The sequence below is a fragment of the Hirundo rustica genome, chromosome 2 (assembly GCF_015227805.2).
Source record: "Hirundo rustica isolate bHirRus1 chromosome 2, bHirRus1.pri.v3, whole genome shotgun sequence".
NCBI lineage: Eukaryota > Metazoa > Chordata > Aves > Passeriformes > Hirundinidae > Hirundo > Hirundo rustica.
Genome location: NC_053451.1, coordinates 88,927,510 through 88,950,548, shown reverse-complemented (window position 1 = coordinate 88,950,548; position 23,039 = coordinate 88,927,510). Strand labels below are relative to the sequence as shown.

The following is a 23,039-nucleotide window of genomic DNA, read 5'->3' as shown; positions in this document are numbered from 1 at the left end:
CCAGAGCAGAGGAGACTCGCCTCCCTCACCCTGCTGGCTGTGCTGATTTTGATGCAGCCTGGGATACAGGTCATTTCTGGGCTACACCAACCCCTACAGCACATGGCTCTGGCTTTCCTTGAGGAGAGAGTAAGCATTTGCCCCAGGGGCTGAGCAGAGAAGACTGCCTCTCCAGTACTGCTGCTCAGTATGGTACTGCTGAAGACCATGCTGGTCCCAGTGAGCAGTGCAGCAGCCTTGGGGCTGCTCTAGCTTCACCTTGCTGCAAGGAGGGTACCAGAGAGAGCAGAGCCAAGATCACGGCCTCTGTTTGCCCAGGCAGGGTGAGGTGATTCGTGCTAGTGTTGTACCGCAGCCAGACTGACTGGCAGCAGCCTGAATGAAGATCTATCATAGCAGTCTTGTTAAGCCACTGAGTCACAACTGCTGCTTGCCATTGTCCATTCTCAGCATGCTTTAGTGGAGAAATGAGAGCAAAAGAAACAGCAGTGCCGTATGAGAAAAATATGTAGTGCATTTATTAAATTTTAAAATGGACTCTTCTCAAAGTGCCTTGACATAACACACATGAAAACTTTAGTGTCATTTGTATAAATACATCAAAAGGAACAAATATTTCTTTAAAAACACTATTTTGGCTCAGTAAAATAACCTTCCACTCCTAAAGTTAGGGATAGCAAGTAGCAGTTCTTTCATTCTGTTCCAGTCAGCAGAAATAATGGGGAGGATTGAGGTCGCTGGTACACTGTTGGCTGGCCTGCATACTGTGAGCTGTCAAGGTGAAAGGACAAAGTCAGTGCTACATCCTAGTTCACAGAGTACAAATACCATAATCCCACTGTCTGGTCTCCACATTTGTTACAGGGATCTTCTTAGAGAGTTTTGTAACCAAACCTCCAAACCAAATGTGACATGACATGCATCAACAAAACACTTCAGTACCATAACAGGTTGAATTAGTCTGATATTTCAAATGCACTTTTCCCCCTTCCTCTTGAAATGAAGACATTTTTAGTCTATTCTGGCCAAACGCACACATAACTCACAAAGCTCAGAAGGCACTGTCTCTCAAAAACACTGTTTCAAGTACACACCGAGGAAATCAAAGTAATTTAGGTGGGAGAAGAACTTACTTCCACTGTTTTTGCCACTTATCAGCCAGAACAGTTTTGTTTCATTGAGTATGGGGACATAAGAAAACTGCTTGAGCCATGAAAGAAGAAAAGCCAACACTTTTTAAAATAAATAGATGAATTCTGAAGGTTGTAGAACTTATTTTTTCAGACAAACAAGTGGAGATACCAGAGGAAAAAATTCTGCCTAATACTGTCTTAGCAACAGCCTTCAAGCAGAGCTTGGGAAGCGATGGAGTTTGACACAAAAACAAGTTACTTGTTTCAAGATAAAGGAGCTGCAAGAGAAAATATATGTTGGAGTTTGAATGGGAGGAGAGCAAAAGGTGCTGCGAGAAAGAAACTGACAGGACACAGAAATTCAGAGTTGCAAGCAGCAGTAACAGTCAGTTCCTGAGGCTTCCCTATCCAACAAGATCTCACTACCTAAAAGCATCAGTATCAAGGACAGACTGAAATTACATGGGCAATTTGACTCTCAGCTCCTGTTTCTATAAAATTGATAGCTATAAACATAGCATTAAAGAGATCTGATGGATTTTTTTAATCAATCAAATCAATTCCCTGGCCCAAAAAAACAATTGATCCTTGCAAATTACATCACTGCCTACAAGTCAAACATAACTGTAGAGTTAACACTTGGGGCACACAAAACACTATTAAAAATATTTTTAAATTAAAGGATTCAACATTTTACACAACTTCCTTTCCCTTTCATTTGGAAAGCTGTGACTGCAGCCTTCACCACACAGTCATCTCAGATTGCTTACATATCAGAGCAGAGGGAAAGGAGAAAAGCAAGCAGCTGCAGGGGGTAACACAGGGCATATCTCTCTCTCTCTCTCTCTCTGTCCCTTGACATGGTCCTTAAGGTAAGGTGGATGAAGTTACTCATCCTGTACTCCCCATGACAGACTCTGTGTCATTAGCCAATTGTTCCACTTGGGTAAACAAATATAGTAAGCCATTTAACTGGAAAGAAAAAGATCTCTGGAGATTAATTTTTTGACTCGATACAGATTACAATGGTGTTTTTACATCTGCATGTGAAAAGTGACTAAAAATGGCATTGATCTTCCAAATATAAAAAAGATCAGGGAAGAGTATTTAAGCTTTGTTCAACAGCACTTTTGGAGGGCTGGGATTGTCTCTTACCTTTTCTCCTGGATGATAACACACTGATGCAGTAACACAAGGGGATTTATCTTTCTGCAGACTTCACAAGGCAGATAACAAACTTGTAACAAAGAAAAGGTTTGTGTCATTCCATTAAAAAAAAAAAAAAAGAAACATTTACGGGCACCAGCTATGCACCTTACGTAGTATCACAACCGTAATTAGTGTTAATTCCCTTCATATTGAAACTTGCAGGAAAAAAAAAGTCAAATTTTCTTCATTGGTTTCAATTTTTTGACAGTTTTTTGTCCTTTCATTTTTAATACAGGGGAATTCCACAGAATCGTTCTTGGAAAAGTACTTGGGTACCTCCTACATGTGCTGATGATGATATTTCAAGGTGTTCTGTTGATCCAGAAGTAAAAAAGATTCACATCTGTAGACAAAGCTGTAGTACCTTCACTCCAGTAAATCTGGATGAGATTGCACAAAACAGGTACATGTGACCTTTAGTCAATCCCTCACCAACTGTGTGAACTGAATCAGTTGTTAGGTGTCATTTCTCATTTGTTATTTAAGGCAAATTCAAGTCTTTTGGTAACAAATGCAATCCTGATAAAGAGCCACTTTTTCTGGATGGCATCTGGTAGCGCACTTTCTTCCAGAATCTGGTACTTGCTGAGTAGGACCTTTCTGAGAAGTCCCCTTTCCATCGGATAGCCCCATGCTTTTGCTTAATATATTGGATGGATTCTGGCATGGTTGCATAATCTTGTATTTTTTCAAGTTCAATGAGGATTACTTTAATACCATCTTGGATAAGAGCACTATGCATGGCTAGCTGCTTTTCAGATTCATCTTCCAGAATGCTGTAACAGGAGGGCTCTGGTACTAAAACAATTATCACTCTCCTACTTTGACGGATTTTTTCATCAGCAACGCTGATCACAGCTGTAGAGAAAAAGGTTGTGCAAAATTAAGGTTGTACATTTCTATTTTCTATTACCAGTATTCTGCAGCTAGTCCATTAGCTATTTGATATTTAAGCCAATACATTTTACATCAAAATAGGGAGAGGATGTGAGCATGCAAGCAGTTACCTTGGTTAGCCAGCCATAGAGATCTGGCCAATGCAACACAATCTGACTCCATCAGATTCTACGTCTATATCCTTGTTTTGCAGAAACAGAGAAGAGCTACCAATTATCTACTACTTATCTTGCTAATGCCATTTTATTACTGTCATAGGTACAAATGCAAAAAAACCCAAGTTTCAGAATCACAGGACCTTTTTACCTTAAACAGTCTGTTCTGATATGCTCAACTGGTTTTGTTACATGTAAGTGGAAGAGAAAAAATAGATTCCCCTCATCAATGGCATTCCAGTCAGTTAAGTCGCAAACAGTGAAATATGGTAAATACCATACAAAAACCCCATGGTTAAACCCTGAGAACAGACTACTGCGTTTTTTCAAGCTGGAAAATAAGCATTCTACTTCTCAGGGAGGCCTTGCTTCTCAAACCACTACCAAAATCCTTCAACTGGAAAAAAAGAAAGTTCATTTGATGATGAGAGATATTTAGAATCCCATCAGACTAACTTCCCATTTCTCAGTTATATTTGCAGGTCAACAAGAAAAGTAAAATTTGTCTTCAGCTTAATTACCTTCTCCTGGTAAATCATCTCTCCCAAGTATGAAGAGGTTATATCCACACTGTCTTTCTAAGACCTCTGGCAGTATCTTCAGAGCAAAAATATCTGATGAATACAAGCAGCTTTCTCTGTTCTTTGGATACAGAACATAAGCATCATAGATCTTCTCATCTGAAACTAAGGAATGAGCAATAGAACTTCCATGAAAATGAATTCTAAACATACAAGAGCAAGCAAGCAAGGAAACAAAATCTCTAAACTCTTTGGAAGGGGGTGAGGTGGTTTCCCTTAGCTGAATCATTTTTTTAGGCCCTAATCCTGCTATATTAGCTAAGCATGTATGACTATACAAAGCCTGAAATATTTGAAGGATCAGGCCTTCTAGAATTCAGGATGCTGAAGCTGAATAGGCAAAAGAGACCTGCAAAATGAAGTTGTAACTTCCTCTTTTGAACACAAAATAAAATATGTCATCACTGAATTATTTGAAAAACAGTGGACCCAGTGGTACAATTGATACTTAAAATTCCAGCTGCCATATAACTCAGAGGTGGTGTTGCAACCTGGAGTTTCGAACCACAGCAACTTAGACATGACATGACAACAAACACAGAGTGTCAAATTTCAAGATCCAAATTGTTTTGAATATTTTGGATCAAACTTTTCAGAAAGACCTAATTTAAAAGACTTCCAAGAAAATCTAAGAGAATATCAATATCAATACATGGCTAGAGAAACAGAAAGTATGTCCTCTCAGACGTTTGGAAATCACCCATACTTCAGCATACTCTCATAGACAACACCCCTATCTACATTTTTTTTGAATGCCAGGAAAGCAAAATTTCCAGAAAGTAAAATAATTAAAAGTGCCTTTAAATAGAAAACAAAAGAAAGTTATGTTTTTCCTGTTCCATCTATGGGAAAAAAGAAAAACAAAAAACATACTTAACAATTCTAATATATTACTGCTTTCTGTAACAACAGTAATTAAAAGTAATCTGAAAAACTGCTGTCAGAGCAGTAGTCAAAGCAATGGGGTGGGTCTTCAGGAAAAGCAATGGTAGTTCTGGATTCCTAGAAAGTTGCTGATTTTTTCCCCTGTAGATGCTTTTGTCATCTGAACTAATTCTAAACACCCTAAAAACAATATTATCCTTTCAAAAACTCCAAGGAAAACCAATCATGATCCATGAGAGTAACTCATTGCTTTGCAAGTGAGGTGGAAGCTCAGAACATTTGGCACTATTACATAAACATACCTTTTTTCCCCAGGAAAGGATGGCAGGAGTCCCGATAAAACAGCACAACATCAATTTTGAAAATCTTGTAGATAAAGACAGTAAAAAATACTAAAAATACCAAGGAAACTCCTCCTCCAATTAAGTATCCCTGGATGTTTCGAGCTGCAGTACCAGAGAATAAAAAAGAAAACAAATAAAGTACAACTATAAACTAGAACCAGGGAAAAACAAGGATTGTCCAAAATTGTTTAATCATTAAAATATTTTTGTTTTAAAAGGAGTGAAAGAATACGAAAAACTGTTAAATATATGCTTGCTATATAACTTGCTGTTATCTGATAAGCCTACTTTTATCTTTCAGAGAAAAAAATACCTCAACAATATGATAAATGCGGCTCTTCTTCAGCTGAAACACAAAAATAAAATATTGACATATAACCCAGCACTGCAGTAGACTGAGAATTCTTGTACAAAATTCTATCAGTCAGAAAGCAAGGAAGTCAAAGGTGGGGAGGTGATTTCCCAGCCTGCTAATCTCCACAGACCAACTGGCTTTCCATTGTCTCTGCCCCTTCAATGACCTGTCAGTGAATCTACTCATTTCGTGTCCTTTAAACAAACACCCTCCACAAACTACACTTTTTAGTCAATGCAATAAAGAATTTCTGAGGTTAAATCCTACCCTGATAATCTTTATGAAGAAATTATAGTCATGTAACAAGCTAGAGCTCATATCCACTTTCAGTCCTAAAATACTGAATGAGAGAAGACAAAGCAAATCAAAAGCACTATTTTCTTTTATTTTGCTAAGAATGAGACAAAAAAAATCACAAAGAAAGGTACTGAGATGCACTGCCCATTTTGCATAAAAGTACATCATGCAGCTTTAACTCTAAGTAGGGCATTGTCAGACTAACTGAGAAGTAAGTCAATGATCACCATTTTAGCAAGAAGAGATCTCTTACCTGGGTATTCCAATTTGATGTAGGCTGTAAATTGTTGAGAACCATATATGAAGTGGCAGAAGAATTTATAAGCATAGTCTTTTACTTTCACTTTTGAAATGTTAAATTTTGTTCCAGATACAGCAAGTCCATGAGGCAACCCCTCTCTGTCATTAAAAAAGGTAAAATGGAAACATCTGTACATTATCTGAATATCTGTGCTGACTATGAGACAGATTCATCTATCCACAAAACCACTAATTTTTTTATCTCTGTAAATGCAAGAACTTAGTGAAGCACAGTAAACAAACCCCTGTAACTATTTCATGAACTAAAACCATACTGGGTTTAGTTGTTTTAGGGGGGGTTTTGCTTAAATTTGTTGGATTTTTTTTCCCCAAGCTGGACAGAGTGCACCATTAGTTTTGCAGGTGACACAAAACTCAAAGGGATGTCTGATACAACAGCCAGCATCCAGAGGAACCTTGACAGGATGGACAAATGAAAAAAACACCTCATGAAGTTGAAAGCAAAATGCAAATCCTGCATATGAGGCGGAATAACCAGATCCCAGGCACCCCAGATTGCATTAGGAAATACACTGCCAGCAGGTTAAGGGAAATGATCCTTCACCTCTGTTCAGCACTGGAGCAGTGGGGCCAGTTTTGGGCTGCCTAATACAAGAGATGGATGGCTTTGCTGGAGCAAGTCGTGTGCAGTGCTGTGACTGGTAAGGAATTGGAGCATCCGTTATACACGAGAGCAGGGACTGCCCAGCCTGGAGAAGAGAAGGCTCGGGGCCAGTGGATGGAACTTTTCAATGCCTGTAAATACCTGATGGGAGGAAGGAGTGGAAAAGAGGGAGCCAGGCTCCTTTCAGTAGTGCCCACTGACTGGACAAGAGCCTATGAACACAGATTGAATTACCTTCCCATCTGAAATTCCACCTGAACACTTTTATTCTTCAGGGTAGTCAAAACACTGAAACCTAAATGTCCTGCAACAAGGGTTTCTGCCTTGTGTTCTTGAGGATTAGCAGCTGTATCTGTACTTAAAAATGGGCCATTTTCACAACTAAAAATAAGTTGGGTGACTTTTTATTTTGGAACAATCTATCCTTCCCATATTAATAAAAGAGGACTGGCTTTAACGTACTAGTAAAAAAAAAAAAAAAAAAAAAATCACGTAAGAACAAATGCATAAGCAAGCATTACAAAATTGTATTTCACAATAGCATAAAAATCTACATGATTGCTTCATCCTTTTGTATCATACACAGTATTTAAAATAAAATGCTATTCTTTTAAAACCAAGCAATAAGAATATACTGTGTTTGATACAGACTTCTAATCAGCCTTTCATTGACTAGTGGCATTTGACTAGTAGTCTACTTTATAATGAATTCACTGTAAATTACTGCAGATTACTTCACCTATGTATGCACTACAAATTCAATATATAAGGATACTTACTCATAAAACTGCTCCCTGTAGGTTTTATCAAAGATATCAACATCCTCATCATTAACTTGCCAGAATGGAATCAAGCCATTTATGCCACTTGATATGTTACATTCCATAACTACATGAGAGCCTACAAAAAAAAAAAAAAAAAGTAAGCATGGCAACTGAAGGTCTTGCAATAGGAGCAGAATTAAGTGATGAAGAAACAGCTGGGACAAGGAAGGATATAAAAGAAACCTACTTACCTTATGAAAAGCAGAATCCTTAAAACTCATCCATTTGTAATCCAAATTTGGGTGTCTGATTTGGGTATAAATTCCACCCTAAATGTAGATGTCTAAATGTTCACATCTACATACAAGCTGGGTGTCTAAACTTGTAACAGTTCATCTCTGCTAAAGTCCACACACATTAAAGTAAATACCTTAACTGATTGACTCTCCAGACTCCACTGTAAGATCTCCAGGGCTCAAATCAGTTGCATGTACACCCATGGTGACATGTGAGATGCTCTCCAGCATCCAAGCTATCCATACGGAGTTGTTAGACAGGACACCAGATGTTCAAGAAAACTGCACTGCTAGAGTAGCCAGACCACCCCAAACAGCACTCTTTGTGTAGACAACTGAATTGAGCCCCTGTTGATACTGGCCTGAGTTAAGGACCTCGGATCACATGCACATATCCATGTGTAGACAACTACATTTGGCAGCTGAATCCAATTCTTAATGACCATGCATATTTTTACTCCAAAACAGTGTCTTTTGGCCAACACTGTCAACTGAGGTGGTTTCTGAATACTATCACACTTGACTTCTAGAGCAAGCTCATCTGTCACTCAGCTCCTCAGCCAAGAGAACAGATCTTAGAGAACACGTCACTATTAAGCAAGCCAATTTGCAAAATATATTTACTGCCAATGTACCTCAGCAAACTCCATGTGGAGGAAGGTAAGCAGCTTTCTTGGATTCCTTTCCTTCTGTAATTTACCCACGGAAGTTATGATTTGATAGGAGAAGGTGGGCTCTCTCAGCTGGCCTATGTAAAGATCTTAGTCTTTCATTTCCTAGAACCATATCAGATCTAGATGCTTCCACCAAGAGATGGTCTCTAACAAAAGTATGGAATAAACCTTAGCTCACATGGAAAGCAGTTACTTGAACAAGAGTTCTCACAGAAATCAGAGATGCTCCCCGATCTCTTCCCTCACATCCTTCCACCACAACAATCAATTTTTAAAGATGTGCTTTAGTGCATTGCACAGTTATTAAAAACAAAACAAAACACACCTTAATTGTTCCATGCCTTCCCTGTCCACACATTCATGAAGGTACTGTTAAGTTTCCACACCACCTTCTCCTGCCACTTCTCATTCAAAAATCATATACGTGTTTCCATACAGGTGTTCATGCAGCTGCTTAGAGATTCTGCCCCACAGCCAGATATGTAGTAGAAGGACTTATATTTTCCCCAGTACCCGCTGAAGGTACTGGACAGAGAATACTGAATATTTGAATGGCAATGTTACTTTTAAACAAAAACAACTCTCACCAAATTCCTTTAAAAAGTGTCCCATGTGTCCCGTACCCTCCTCCCCCACCCCCAATTAATAGGGAATTATTTGTCGATCTCAGTAGTCACAATAAACCCACTTTGTGGCTGGAGTCTCCTTTTAGAGTTACCCGTGGCTATTACCCTATTATCTGTAAGTCAATCAAGGTTTGCTCATCCTAGGTGGTCCAAAGCATCCAACAATACACCAGCACAACTTTTAATTAAATGATGTGTTCAAGCTGTAACAAATATGGACCAAATTCTACAATAAAGAATCTAAACAAGCTGTCCCACAACCCAGTCTTAATGACTTAGGCTGAGAGTCACAGGCAGCCCCCGGACTAATAAATTGCTCAGAAAATACTACCAAGGACTGAAAAAACCCAAACACTGCCTTCAGTAAATTTAAGAGCCTGCAGATCAGACTCCTTCTGATTAGAGGCTGCATCAGTAAGAACTTTTCTGAATTAAATAAGAAGTCATAACTACCAGTCAAAACTGGGGATGAGACTTACATGTTACTTTAATGGGTGGGAGATACAGCACTAGGAAGCCCAACTGTAACATTACTTCATTTCTTCCACAGTTACAATTACAAAGAAAAAGGTGAGTTTTCACACAAAGATTACGGTTATGTGAGGGGAAATAATTACTATGGAAAGTCTCCCCGTTTTAATCCAAGATCTAATGAACAAATTTCCTTAACAGTGGAAGAATTGAAAGTTTTTCAGGCATGTATTGTTTGTAATGAAGACAGAGAAGATGTAATTACCAGAAAAGAAGGGGCTGCTGAGCGATTCTAGGCTATTTCAATGGATTTAAATAATCACCTGAAGACCACAGGACTATAAGCCTTTAAAATAATACTTTTTGTACCAGATCCTGAATATTCTCACTGTTTAAAACAAAGCCTTCTGGACTTTGGAGAAACATAATTTCTGTTAAAGCTCATTCACAATTCTGGTCAAAAATCTACCAATCCTCACCAGAACCTGGCAACATCAAAGTAAGTTATTTTTCACAAGTTATTGAGGCCAAAAAGAAAAGAACAAAACAAAACAAAAAAACCAGCAAAACCCCAAAACACTCCCAAACACACACACACAAAACTCACCAGGTGTTTCAGTGCTGTCCAGTTTAATGCCATATATTCAGAGTGATAATTTGGGACAGACAAAAATGTTTCACATGATACAAAAAGAAACATGAAGCTTTAACAGGAGAAAACAACACCTGTTACACAATATTTACAAGCTCAATATCAGAAAAAGCATCAGCAAAAGTAGCTGTGTTATGTGAGATTCCATCAGGATGACACACATAAAAATAATCCACAATGGTCTGGCCTGACCTCCCATGTGGTGTCAGAGTCCAAATGCAACCTTTGCTCAGAGCTTCTCTAATGATCTAATTCCTCAAAAGATTACAAAACTGTTTCCTGTACTAGGAAATTCTAGTGAACAGCCAATCACACTTCTCCAAAATCAGTTAATGCCCTTTTATATCAAATATTTTGTTTGAAACTTTCCCCTTTGGTACAAAATGATTAAAAAAAATTACAGACCAAGCAGCTCCAATCTCATTCTTCTGAACTTTGTCAGTAGAACACAACTCTGTCCCATATGTGGTGCACTCAAAACACATGTAACTTTGCTTAGGAAAAGACTGCAATACCATATACTTGTTCCAGAGAATTACAGAATAAGTGAGGTTGAAAGAGAGGTCTTAGATCCAATTTCCTGCTTTAAGTATGGCCTGATTCTGAGGCTGAGAATTCTGAGAGAATTCTCTGAGAATTATGATTCTCCAGGCTGCTCAGAGATTTGTTCAGTCAGGTTTTAAAGCCTCTAAAGACAGACAGAACAACTTGTCTGGGCAGCCTGCTGCACTGCCCAGGTGTCCTCCCTGTGAAGAAGTTATTTTTTATACCCAGAATCTCATATTTAGGAAGTTTCCAAGATAAACAGTACCTGGGATAAGCATCAACTAGCAGCTCACTGTTAAAGATCAGTATCCAAAATTTGCACTATTCTAAAACAATGAATAAAATCCAGGTTGTGGAGTGGGAAGGGAGACAGGAAACATGCAAGAAGAGAAAGAGCTACTGAACTGGTCAACTGTTAACTATCCTAATGTGCTACATGCACATAAACCATATTTCCACAGATACTGAGGATGTGTCATGACACAAACACGGAGAAGCGGTAAAAAGGACAGATGGTAATAACAGAAAATAAATAACTGCATCCTGCATGATACTGCTGGTCAAGAGACTCCAATCTCAGGCCCAGATACTTCCCCCTACAACTTGAGGGAATCACATTCTATTATCTATCCTCTGTCTTCCAGATATTCTCAATCCACATGCTGATCTCCCAGTCTTGCTGAATTCTGTGGAACTTTCAGATATCATTTCACAAAGACCAGGAGCTACCTATTTCACTTAAAGTTAATGATCTCTTAGACAGTCACTACTTACCCAGTTCTACTTCAATTGTATTGTTCCTTGGATAAATAAACTCCGGTTGCATCTGCAGTGGTTTTTCTAACCAAAACAAAGAAAAACAAAACCTTCAGGTGGGAAAAGATCCACAACTGATGATAGTTTTGGTTTTACAGTGGGTTTGGTTTTATCATTTGGTATTATTGTAGTGCCAGACTTACTAGAAGTTTCAAATTTACAACAGAAATATCTCATAAGATATTTGCTCCATTCTCTTCAAGTTATTCTACTTTAGCTCCCAAGTTAACAAAACAAAACAAAACAAAACAAAAAAAAAAAAAAAAAAAAAAATTAAAACCCTTTAAAAAAAAAATCTCCAAATTACTGGCAGCAGATATGAAAGTAACACAAAACCAGAAAACAAAAACAAAACCAAAAAATGCAGTTAACTTTTTCAGAGACATAAGGAAGAGAAAAAGAATTGTATCAACAGCCTCCTAGATAAGGTGAATACGTTTTTAAGTAAAAGTTTAAACAAACACGTACTTAAACTGGGCTGGAATAGTATCATTCTGCACGATGTATAGACTGGTTACCAACAACCCACTGTTCTTATATCACCTATATAAAGTCAGAATTTTGGTTTAACCTAAAAAAATGGACCTGCTGTCTCCAGACAACTATTCTGATAGGACTATTATCATGTTACTAGTCAGGTCACCAGCAACATTGCTCACAAAGACATAATCACAATGGTAAGTGCAATAAATGACATTACTGGCAGAGTGAGACAGCAGAAAAGCATAACCAAGTGCCAACAGTAAGCCAATTCTTTCCAGAGGAAGACTTATTAACTTTCTATTGTTTGTACAGCTTGTCACATCTCCTTTCTCAGCAATGGAGATGCAAGTTCATCAACAGGGCTTCAAGCAGGTCATTTGCTGTGATACTCTCAGAAAAAAAAAAAAAAAAAAAAAAAAAAAAGCTTCTATTTTCAAGTTTATTTACTTTAATGGTGCACTGTTTGTTTTGGCAAAAGCAATACCTCCACCCCAGGAACCACTGCCTTCTTGCAATTCTCATTCCTAACCCTGCATTACTCATTTCCCCATGACAATTCTTCCTCAAAAGCAATGATCAAGGGTAGCAACATGCCTCATTGCCTTTCAATTTTATGTTCAGGAATAAATTAAAGGAGACTTACAACTCTAATTTCACAGAGCTGAAAAGTAACATGACAAGTATCTTATGCTTCCATACAAATGTTTCCAGCAGAGCCAAAAAGATAGTAACTTCATGTACTCACCTTTAACCTCCAGACTTATGGTTCTTGAAACGTTATATTGTTTTCCCATATAAGTGTATACCATATGGCACGTGTAGTTTCCTCTGTCCTGCACAGTTGCATTACGAATCAAGACAGCATTTTCACCCTCTGCCAAAAGAAGTCGCTTGTCTTCAAGAAATCCAGGTTTACACTCCTAAACACACCAGAAGTACCTGTGACTTAAGGGAACTAAGAACCTGACAATTAAATTAGTTACTGAACTCTACTGATGATTAAAATAATTGGCAACGTATTTTGAAATACTTCAAAATTACTTGAAATGACTTCTCTGAAAGCCATGATGTGGATTCTTTTTCAAGCACCACTGCAATCTAACATCTTGCTCCATTTGCACATTAAAAAAAGAATCACTGCAGCCAATCCTTTAAGTTTTCAAATGCTGTGCTTTAGTTCACTGCCTTCATTAACAGCTGGACAGTTTTCTATCTCAGGTGTAGTAGAAGTCATTACACATTCAGCAGAGTTTATGAGACTACATGCCTGCACCTCTACTTCTCTACAATGAAAGAGCTGCTGTAGCAGTGCCTCGTGCTGTTTGGGTGTATCACCATTTCTGTGGCAGTGCAAATTCAGGGAGGAAAAAAGCTTCCTTCTCTTCCTTGACCTACAAGCAGTGGAGAATCTCTTCACCTCAAAAGATGTACAGCTGAAGCACCAAGGTTATTTAAAATGTATAGGCCTAGGTAGCTGCTTTAATATCAGCATCAGAATTAGGAGTTGAACTGTTTCAGAATTGTACCTTAACACAGATAAAATTCATGTCTCCAAGCTTGCACAGTCTATAGAATATTTTCGTAGAACCAAAGCAAGCAGCAAAAGAATACCACTGCATGGTCAACAAATAGAACATGCCTAATATTCTGAGAAACTGAAATAATTATTCAAAGCCTTCTATTTACAGAAACATACAAGTTTTAGAACTTATTACCTACATAAAATAATCAAAGGATAAACTAGAATTTCAAAAATCTTATTCACACTCATGCCTTACTCAAACTGAAGAGAAAAGAAACCTTCCCTTCCAAAAGCTGCTTTTCACAATTACTTCATAAGACATTTTAAACAATATACTTTGTGTCTTGTATATATGAAATAGACATGCTCAGTACCTTATACCAATGTACTTCAGGCTGATTATTGTCTTCATCTTTAAATTGTTCTAGATCAGGACACATAATCTTTCCAGTATTCATGCTCATCACTTTTTGTTCAAACTTCATTTTTCCATTAAAACACAAACCATTATCGTTCTTAAAAACTGTCAAGTTTATAGTTTTTTTGTTAGAGTGGTTAAGGCTCCTGTAATTAAAACAGCAGACAAGTCAGGTCATTATCAGTAAGGCTCATTATTTCCAGCAAGTCAGGGAGAGGGACTTCAGCATCTCCACCAGCCTTGCCTCTGTAACACCCCTGCTATATTCCTTTAGTTTGTAAACACCATCCTCAGCGTCTCAGCCCCTGGTCCAGATGAAGAGATGGGAATAAGCCCTGAAGTTGCACTGTGAGCAGAAATGGAGTTTGCTCTGGACACATGAGAGGGGATGTCAGGATTTCTCACAGCTGCAGTTAAGGCTTAAGGCACAAAATCTTGCTTACAGTTAATATGACTGAACCTTAGCAAGTTTTTTCTTCGGCTGATATTATGTAACCCAAGGATGTGCGGTGCCCACAGGGACACATCTCATACCTCAGGTAACTAAAACCATAGCAGGAAAGGCTAAATTAAAATTATGCAGCTGGGTAGCTTTGAAAGGATTACATGTCTTCTGACTTCCAGTTTTGGTTTCATGGTAAACGCCAGTGGAGGAATGTGCCTGAGACACTGGAAATTTTTGCTGATCATTGTTACTGCATTCACAACCTAAATCCCTCCAGTATAACTGCAGTACTCTGCACACACCAGTATACGTAACTACACACTACTAAAACAAATTTAGGGCCAGCTGAAAAGCCCATACTGGCTGTTCTCAGTGTGTTGTGGCAACACCATGAGGAAAGGAACATTTTATGTATGTCTTTCCAAAATTAATTTCCTGTTCAGCACGCAGTGAATTTCAACCACTGTAAAAAAGATTTGACGACTTAAGTAGTGACATCCAGTGCACTAATCTTAGCTATTGATCTAGCAAGGGCTTTAAAGTACTAAAAAAAGCTAGATATAGATTCTTTTCAAAGAATCTATTCCTTTTTGGTTCTCTGTGAACTCAGATCATTTAAGTAGTACTAGAGACACATTATTTTCAGTCTCTAAAGCTGTCTAACACACTGCTTTGCTCTCTAAATGCATTCTCATTTTTGATCAGTAACATATGGTAATATTTTAAAATAAACCATAAATACTGTCACAGTTTTTTAACTTGTAGATTTCTAGTAAGACTTCCAAAAAATTTCTCAGCTCTCCAGAAAGTGTGTGGTGATAAAATGTACAGTTTGCTCCTCTTAGAACCTTCTAACATTTAGCATTGTCCTACAAAGAAACCAGTGTTCCTCTGATCTGCCAGTATCAAACAGCAGTTTGAACACAGGAAAGGCCAAAGAAGCTAAGGCATTTTCCTGTGACCATGCACTTCATCCAAAACAAACAAAGCAAGCAACCACCCCCACAGACCATTTTTAGTATCATCATGCTTTAAGAGAGTCTCCTGTATGAATCACTTTTGCAGTGCTAAATATGTGGAATAGCAGAGAAACACAGATATCACGCAGAAACAAAAAGCATGCTCAAAACAGTGCTTTCAACTGATGTAAGCATTCTGCCTGAAACAAGAAGTTTTGTACACTCAAGTTCCACAAATTAATTACCACAATTGCAAGCACTAGCAATCCACTTGCTCCCTTTCTTCCTTACCTTATATTGCATTCATAAAGTCCAGAATCTTCCAGCACTGCAGGAATAAACCAAAGCAAACCCTCTCGCTGGTGGATCCTGGCATCTCTCTCTGTGGTCACCGGTGTAGCACTACCATTTTTATACCATGTCAAATTGTATTCAGAGTGAAGCGCTGGCAATGTAATTATTGGGCAAGTAATAGCTGTAGGCTCTCCAACAAGCACAAAGTAATCACAAATAACACATCCTTCTGCTAAAAAAAATGGAAAAAAAAATTAAAAAAATTTAAAAATTAAAAAAATTTTAAAATTCTCAATGCTTTTAATTTAAACTTTTATGTTTAAGAAGTATTAATACCTGTTCAAAGTTACACAGAATTAGAAAAAAATTCTGTAACAATTTGCCATTAAAACATCACAAGGCCACTATTTTTTTGGTTTTTACCACCTTCTGGTTGAGAATATGAACACATAATTTACAAGTTTAAGGAACAACTTCCTCTGTTAAGGTATCCAGCTACAAGCACATGCAAGTCAAACAGCCTCATCGTAAAGCAGAGGATAAGAAGATCCATGGGATTCATCAGGCAATTCCAAGCTTCCCAACTTCCCTGTCATGTCCTTGTCATTTAACCATGCTAGTACTTTTGCAGAATTGCCAGATTCTTAAAGTAAATATTATCTATGTGAAGTACAGTGCAAATAGTAGCAACGCAGAGCTCCTGACAGAATTCTGCCATTATGATGGTAGAGCCAAAAACAAATCAGGAAAAAAAAAAAAAAATGGAGAGAAAAAGAATTCCGATTAAAGCATCTTGACTATAATGTATTATTTCCTTCCTACATTTGCATCTTTAACCAGGAGGCCCATTATTCAGAACATCACAGAAAAGGCCAATGTAAACATAGTTTTTTATAATTATGCCTGTGCAACAAGTTGACAGGACACAATCATACAGCCTAGCAAGCATTTCTTTCAACATCAGCCAAAAAAAAAATCAGAGAAAAAGGACAGATATTGCAAAAAGTTATCAACTGCCCAAATATGCAAACAAAAACTTACTGGAGAATACTACTGTAGCACAAACAGAGCTGATCATTTATCTATAAAGCTTTTGCATACATGTGTCCAGAGAAGCTGTGGATGCCCCATCCCTGGAAGGGTTCAAGGCCAGGTTGAATGGGACTTTGAGCAACCTGCTCTAGTGAAAGGTCACCCTGCTCAATGGCAGGGGCGTTGGACTGGTGACTGATGATCTTTAAGGACCCTTCCAATCCAAACCATTCTGTGATTTTATGTCCAACACCGAATTTTTATGAAACTGCAAAACATCTGGTTGAACTGATTCTACAAACCTTGCTGAATGGCTGTACAAATAAAAATTAACATATTAAATTTCAAAATAAATAAAATCTTCACTAATCTTTCTAATATCACTGCCTTCCCATTTAAAGACTTCCAAGTAGGTCTCCATACGGCTCAGTCTAATTCAGAGACATTAGTATTAGACTGCTTATGCCAAGAGTAGCAAGACAAGCATAATTAACTTACGTAGTTCCAAACTTTACTCAAATACTAGATCTATCATTAAAAACATTACTAATTTAATTGTAAAGAAAAGTCAGCCCTACTCCTTTCAGGACTAGACATACAGGGTGTCTCACAAAGAAGGCCCTCTATAGCTAATCTTAAGTCTAAGAAGAAAATCACCTTGGGATTTCTTCGTAAGAAGCATGGAGAGGCTAATCAAAGCCTCAGAGCCCTAAATTTATGTGCCTAGATTTAAAAAAAAAAAATATATATATATATATATCTCCATTTGTCCATGATATCCCTTGAGCAATTTGAATCCAGCAGAGGCATTCAGCTATCATAAATATGCTAAAGCAATAACAAATTCCAAAATCACTACTTGATCTCAGTAACTCTTTCCTACTAAATACATACAACTCTTGCAGATTTTCTTTTTTTAAATGGTAATTTCAACAAAGTATTTAACCTACCAGCACTGAAAAGAGGTATCAGTACAATGAGATGACCACTGAGCAAAAATATAGATGCCATATTTTGCTGCAAACCAGAAGTTTTTTCCATTGATGTGGTAAGACTGTTCAAGCTGCACAGCCCTCTGCAAACTGCATTATTCCTTAAGGGAAAAAAAAAAAAAAAATCAGAAGAAGCATTAGTCATCTTGGGGAGGGAAAACATGGATTTGGTAATTTACCCCCAGACACTGAAGTTTTCAACTACAGCAACTCTTGGCTTTCACAAACAGCTGCTCAGTTTTCAGCTTTGTACTAAAACTTTTCCTGGAACTAGCACTATCCTAGTGGAATATAACTTGCATAAGTGTAATTCTCTTTTACCAGCATAGTTAAATAAAATTAAAAAAAAACCAAAAAACCACAACCCTCAAGAACAGATGAATTATGCTAGCATGGTGATTTAAGCTATACTGCATAATTTAAAAACCAAGCTTGATTAAGCTACTCTTCTTTCCAAATGCTTACAAGAGACACAGTCACAGATATGTACTGGGTTTCCTTCTTTGAACTGTTCTTATATAGCTGAGGCAGCTTTTAAGAGCAGCTGCAGAAGGACAAGCACACTGAAACTCCAGTGTTATCTACCACTTACAACTGTTATCTAAAGTCAAATGTCTGTGGAAACCACAGCTAATATGAATTGCTGTGGTCAAACACATACACACACACACAAAAAAAAAGTGTCCAAGAACTGTAGTTTCAATTCACACCTCAGGTCTTTTTTTTCAGCTTTCTCCAACAAAGACATGACTGAACACACATCCACTGCCCTCACAGCCCACAAGTGGCTTCTATGAAACTCTAAACTTTAACCAAGCCCTGCTTCCCTCTCAGATGCACCAGCATTTTTTTGGTAAGGTGTCACCCCAAACTTCTACTGTCAACCAGCTGGCAAATAATTAAATCCTTCCCCTTCTGACAGCTCATTGTAGGCTAAGAACCGTATTCAGTGGTCTTGCCTCTACTCAGCTTTTGACTATTTTGCATGCTGATGCCTCTCACTCTAAAGCAAGCTGGTTTCACACACAGCAGTCCATTGCAAAACATTTCTTGCACAGGTCCTAGTTAACATTTGCCTTCTACCCAGCTACGAATGGCAAGAAGAAGATAAGGTATTCCATGAAAAAGTAAGCTGTGACTTACTTTTATATCCAATGTAATTCACTTCGGTCGCAAATAAGGCACAGCAGCTCCTTCTTTTGAAGCATTTCACATGCAGAAGTGCTGAGGTACTAGGGAGGGTCACACAGTGCAGAGTTCAATAATTTAATATAACAGCCTCCAGGTAAGCAGTTCTTTTGGACAGTTTATCTGATGAAACCCTCATACCACAGTCCTTATTTGGTTGCCTTGTATGTGCCTTTCCTGCAACTTGCCAATGAGCAGGTCATCATTTTTGGAGTTTCAGTTTACCTTCAAAAAGCAGAGAAAAAGAAGAAAAGATTTTACAAAATGTATCATTTGTACACTGGCATACACATATAAAACTAAATTTTCTACAGACACCCTAAATGTAAAAGCAAGAGCATCCCCCTGCACATTAGAGAGATGCCTTAAAAGAGCAACAAAACTTGCAGTAGAGATTGACCAAGAATTCTGGCAAATATCTATGGGGAAAAGAAGTTTCTGTCAAAAACAACACAATGTTACACATGTGTCAAGCAACTTTGTAAGACACATTCAAAGACTAAAATAAAACAAATACTTAAATTTAGGGCAAGATAAAAATTACCATTATAATAAGGGTATTCTGACATTGACACAATGACCACAAACTTCAGTCCTTATGTCTCCTTTCCAGACAATCTTGCAAGCTGCAGAATTTCAGAAAAGTTGTATCTTTAAGACAAACCCATTATCCAGGGCATTCTGGTGAAGCTACACGAAAATGCAGTTAAAGAGTATTAAGAAAGAAGCCTGCAACATTTAGGTCTTTGCAAGCTAAATTCCAGTTCAACTTTGAGACAATATTAACAGTTCTAAATCTGAACTTGAAGAAAGTGTACTTCTTCAAGTTTGGGCAACTGCCCCAACTTTTACCAAAGAACAGCAGGAAGGAAACAAAAACAGTATCTGAAACTGTAAATAACTGGCCACCACTGGTTGACTCTACAACAGCGAAGTGGTACCTATTCATTCTGTTCCACATTATACTGGAGACAATAACAAACCAAACCAATGACAATATCCAGACCACAGAGAAAAGAGCAGCCTTACCAATATTCCAATAAATTGAAAACAGTACCTTCTTTCAGTATCATGTGGAAGGAGGTCATTTCACAGTCCATGCTTTGAATAGTTTTCTAGGTCATTTTAACTCCTGACACCTGTCAATATGAAGCGATAAGAATTTTAATGGGGCACATTTTTTATTAAAATCCAAATTAATATATTATTTTTCCAGTATCATTCTAAATGCACTGTTAGGAGGCATTTAAAAGAATAGCTCATGCAGACAAAACTTTAGTTATCAAAAACAGTGATGCAAAGTGTTAAAAAAAATTAATGTCTTAATCTCAGGAGGAGAGAGGAAACCAGTAATACAAAAAAAAAAAAAAAAAAAAGGTAATAGTTGTTTCTCATTTCTCATAAAACATGTGAATTAAAATATCAGAATTAATGATTCTTCAATCTAAAATAACTTTCGTGTAAGACTTTTTAGCCAATTTTTTAAGGATCTAAACACATACAAATGGTCCAATAAAGTCAAATAAATGCACGGTGCTGAATTTCTGAAGAAGAAAAACACAACACATCCAGCAGTTTGCTCGAGTCCCTGAAGAAAATGCTACAAACCTAAGAGCTGCTGCTGGAAGGACACCAGAGCCCGATGCAGCTCGGTAGCTTTTAATGGATCTCTCCTACCAAGCTGTGGCTCCCCAGGCTGCTGCCAAGCACCGTCAAGGCTGTGATCAGCACAGGTCTGGGTCTGTCAGAGCAGCAGCTCCTTCCTGGGTTTGACACAGATGTCTCTTTCACCCAAAAACTTGCTCTTGTCACACAAGTAGTTAATAAAGAGCCCCTGTCAGATCATCGTTATGCAATACATAAATACAGAAATAGTTTTTGTAGTGTTTTACCAGGTCAAGAAGATTTACGCCAAGCATTATCCCGCTTCCTGTTACAAGTACTTTAAAAAATGTGGCAGAGTTAGCACTCCTACAGCCTTAATTTGTCCATCGTACTTCCTACCTGAGCTTGTACGATGCGATACACAACGAGGAAGCAGACACAAACGCAAAATAAAAAATTACTTCCACGGAAGCTATTTGGGGCCATAAAAGCTGAGAAACCAGCAGCTACAAAGATTGGGAGACTGCTCCAACACAGCCGGCAGAAACATACACGGCCTCAAAACACTGAAAGTAACAAACCCAGGGCTTCGGTGCTGGTTTTTTGGAAGCCTCACCTGGCCAGGGCACCCCGACCGCCCCGGGGTATCCGCCAGCGCCGCTCCCCACGCAGCCAAGGAAGGCAACAGGGCTCCGGGGCGGCAGGAGACACGGGGGAAGGAAAAGCCCAGCCGCCCCCAACCTGCACCTCTCAGCCCACCCTCCCTCCGCTCTCCTCCCCGCCACGCAGGCGGCACTGGAAGCCGATCAGAGCCGAGCCCGGCCCGGCCCAGCGCCGCCCAGGGACTGAGCGAAGCGCTGTTCCCACAGCACCCACCGCCCTTCCTCACCTCTCTCCGCTCCCCGCCGGCTGCCCCGGCCCGCTCCACGTACGGGGTGGGCAGGCAGCCTCGCCGGGGAGCCACGCCCGGGAGCCATGGCCACCGCCCCGGACCGCCCCCGGACCGGCCCCGGACCGCCCCCGGACTGGCCCCGGACCGCCCCCGGACTGGCCCCGGACCGCCCCCGGACCGGCCCCGGACCGCCCCCGGACCGGCCCTGCACCGCCCCCGGACTGGCCCTGCCCCGCCCCCGGACCGGCCCCGGACTGGCCCTGCACCGCCCCCGGACCGGCCCCGGACCGCCCCCGGACTGGCCCCGGACCGGCCCCGGACTGGCCCCGGACTGGCCCCGGACCGGCCCGGCCAGGCGGAAAGGGCCAGGGGCGGTGAATGGCACCTAGGGACCGGCCGGCCCTGCCGAGCTCCGCCGAGTCCCGAGAGCATGCAGCACCTGGGACAAGGCGAGCTGGTCCTCACGGTGGCCTCCTGCATGACCTCCTGCGAGGCATCTCCCCTCTGTTTGGCCAGGCCGGTTTTCTCGGGCATCAGCCCACGTGGCCGTCGCGCCTGGGTTTAGCTCCCCTTCAGGCTGCGATCCCCTGCGCTGGCGAGTTGATTTCAGAGCAGTTTTCCTCGGGGCTCACGGCAAACCGCGGCTGGGCTGACCTTCGAAAGAAAGCGTGAGCGCCCTGTGGCCAGGCTTTGGTGCAGAACAGAACTGATGCCCATTTGGCAGCCTGGTGGAAGCGGAGACGTTTCATGCATTCAAAGAAACACATTGTACCCGTGCACCCCGGTGCATCCAGGGCGTGCCAGGCTTTACCGTGCCTGCTCTGGGAAACTCACACAAGAGAAACCAGCTCTATCACCCCACTCATGAAGTGAGTCCAGGGACTCTCATCTCTGTCTGGTATCCACCGGAACAGGCAATGTGAGTGTCTGCTGCCACCATGCCTGTGTTCCATCACCTGAAGTTGCTCACACTCTCTTTTTAGAGCAGAGCTCTATTTGCTCTCCACCATGTAAGCTGGACTTGGAAGGAGATGATCCTTAAGATTCCTTTCAATCCAAACCATTCTTTGATTCTATGATTCTAAGTGTTTACTTTTTAGTAAACAAGATTTTTTTTGTTTGTTTGATCAGCTATCCCTTGCACTATGCCAGGAAGTCACTTGGTTCAGACAATAGTTTCTTCCTTCAGGTTTGTGTAGAAACTCTATACAGTTCTCACTGTTTAGTCTGGTAGTGAAGCGAAACTTACTGAAACAGAAATTGAACTTTCCAGGGTAAAGTTTCCCTGGAATTGTTTCCTTGTCCATAGCTTTCAGAACCTTTTTCCCCTGTGCTTGCCTTCATCTCCTTCATTTTGATTCCCATAAGCTTACTTTTATTTACTCCTCAAAGACATGACAGTAGGGTATTCAGTGATTGCTCATCCCCCTATCTGCTTTTGTTCAAGATCCACATTAATTAATTTTATTTACATTCTGGTTGAAGTAAACATACATTTTAAAAGGAATAATAAAAATGTAATGTAAGAAAAAGCTTCAACTTGAGCTTTTAACAATTTCCAAAAGAGTGTGAAAAGACTGTCA

General features: G+C 39.6%; 1 protein-coding gene across 2 annotated transcripts; it reads right to left on the bottom strand.

Annotated features, from left to right (window-relative positions):
- Positions 1-490: 490 nt before the first annotated feature.
- Positions 491-21,523, bottom strand: LOC120749291 (interleukin-1 receptor type 1). 2 transcript variants are annotated; one of them, XM_040056558.2, is made up of 14 exons: positions 21,454-21,523; positions 20,017-20,098; positions 18,915-19,184; positions 17,730-17,872; positions 15,745-15,979; positions 14,006-14,195; positions 12,855-13,029; positions 11,585-11,650; positions 7,561-7,681; positions 6,110-6,255; positions 5,163-5,306; positions 3,916-4,080; positions 2,289-3,200; positions 491-771 (listed from the first exon to the last, which is right to left on the bottom strand). In XM_040056558.2, exons 4-13 carry the CDS (start codon positions 17,818-17,820, stop codon positions 2,824-2,826), a joined length of 1,710 nt encoding a protein of 569 aa, XP_039912492.1. In that variant the 5' UTR covers positions 17,821-17,872; positions 18,915-19,184; positions 20,017-20,098; positions 21,454-21,523; the 3' UTR covers positions 491-771; positions 2,289-2,823. The 2 variants fall into 2 exon arrangements, with proteins under 2 accessions (XP_039912492.1, XP_039912493.1); XM_040056559.2 differs by having other exon boundaries at positions 21,181-21,468.
- Between the last annotated feature and the right edge of the window lie 1,516 nt (positions 21,524-23,039).

Excerpts from the sequence above, each read along its gene's own strand:
- LOC120749291 (XM_040056558.2), bottom strand. The coding sequence starts at position 17,820 with ATGGAAAAAACTTCTGGTTTGCAGCAAAATATGGCATCTATATTTTTG. Across the intron at positions 6,256-7,560 it reads TACAGGGAGCAGTTTTATGA|AGAGGGGTTGCCTCATGGAC; the intron begins GTAAGTATCCTT and ends TTTTAATGACAG. Across the intron at positions 5,307-6,109 it reads CATCAAATTGGAATACCCAG|CTCGAAACATCCAGGGATAC; the intron begins GTAAGAGATCTC and ends CTGGTACTGCAG.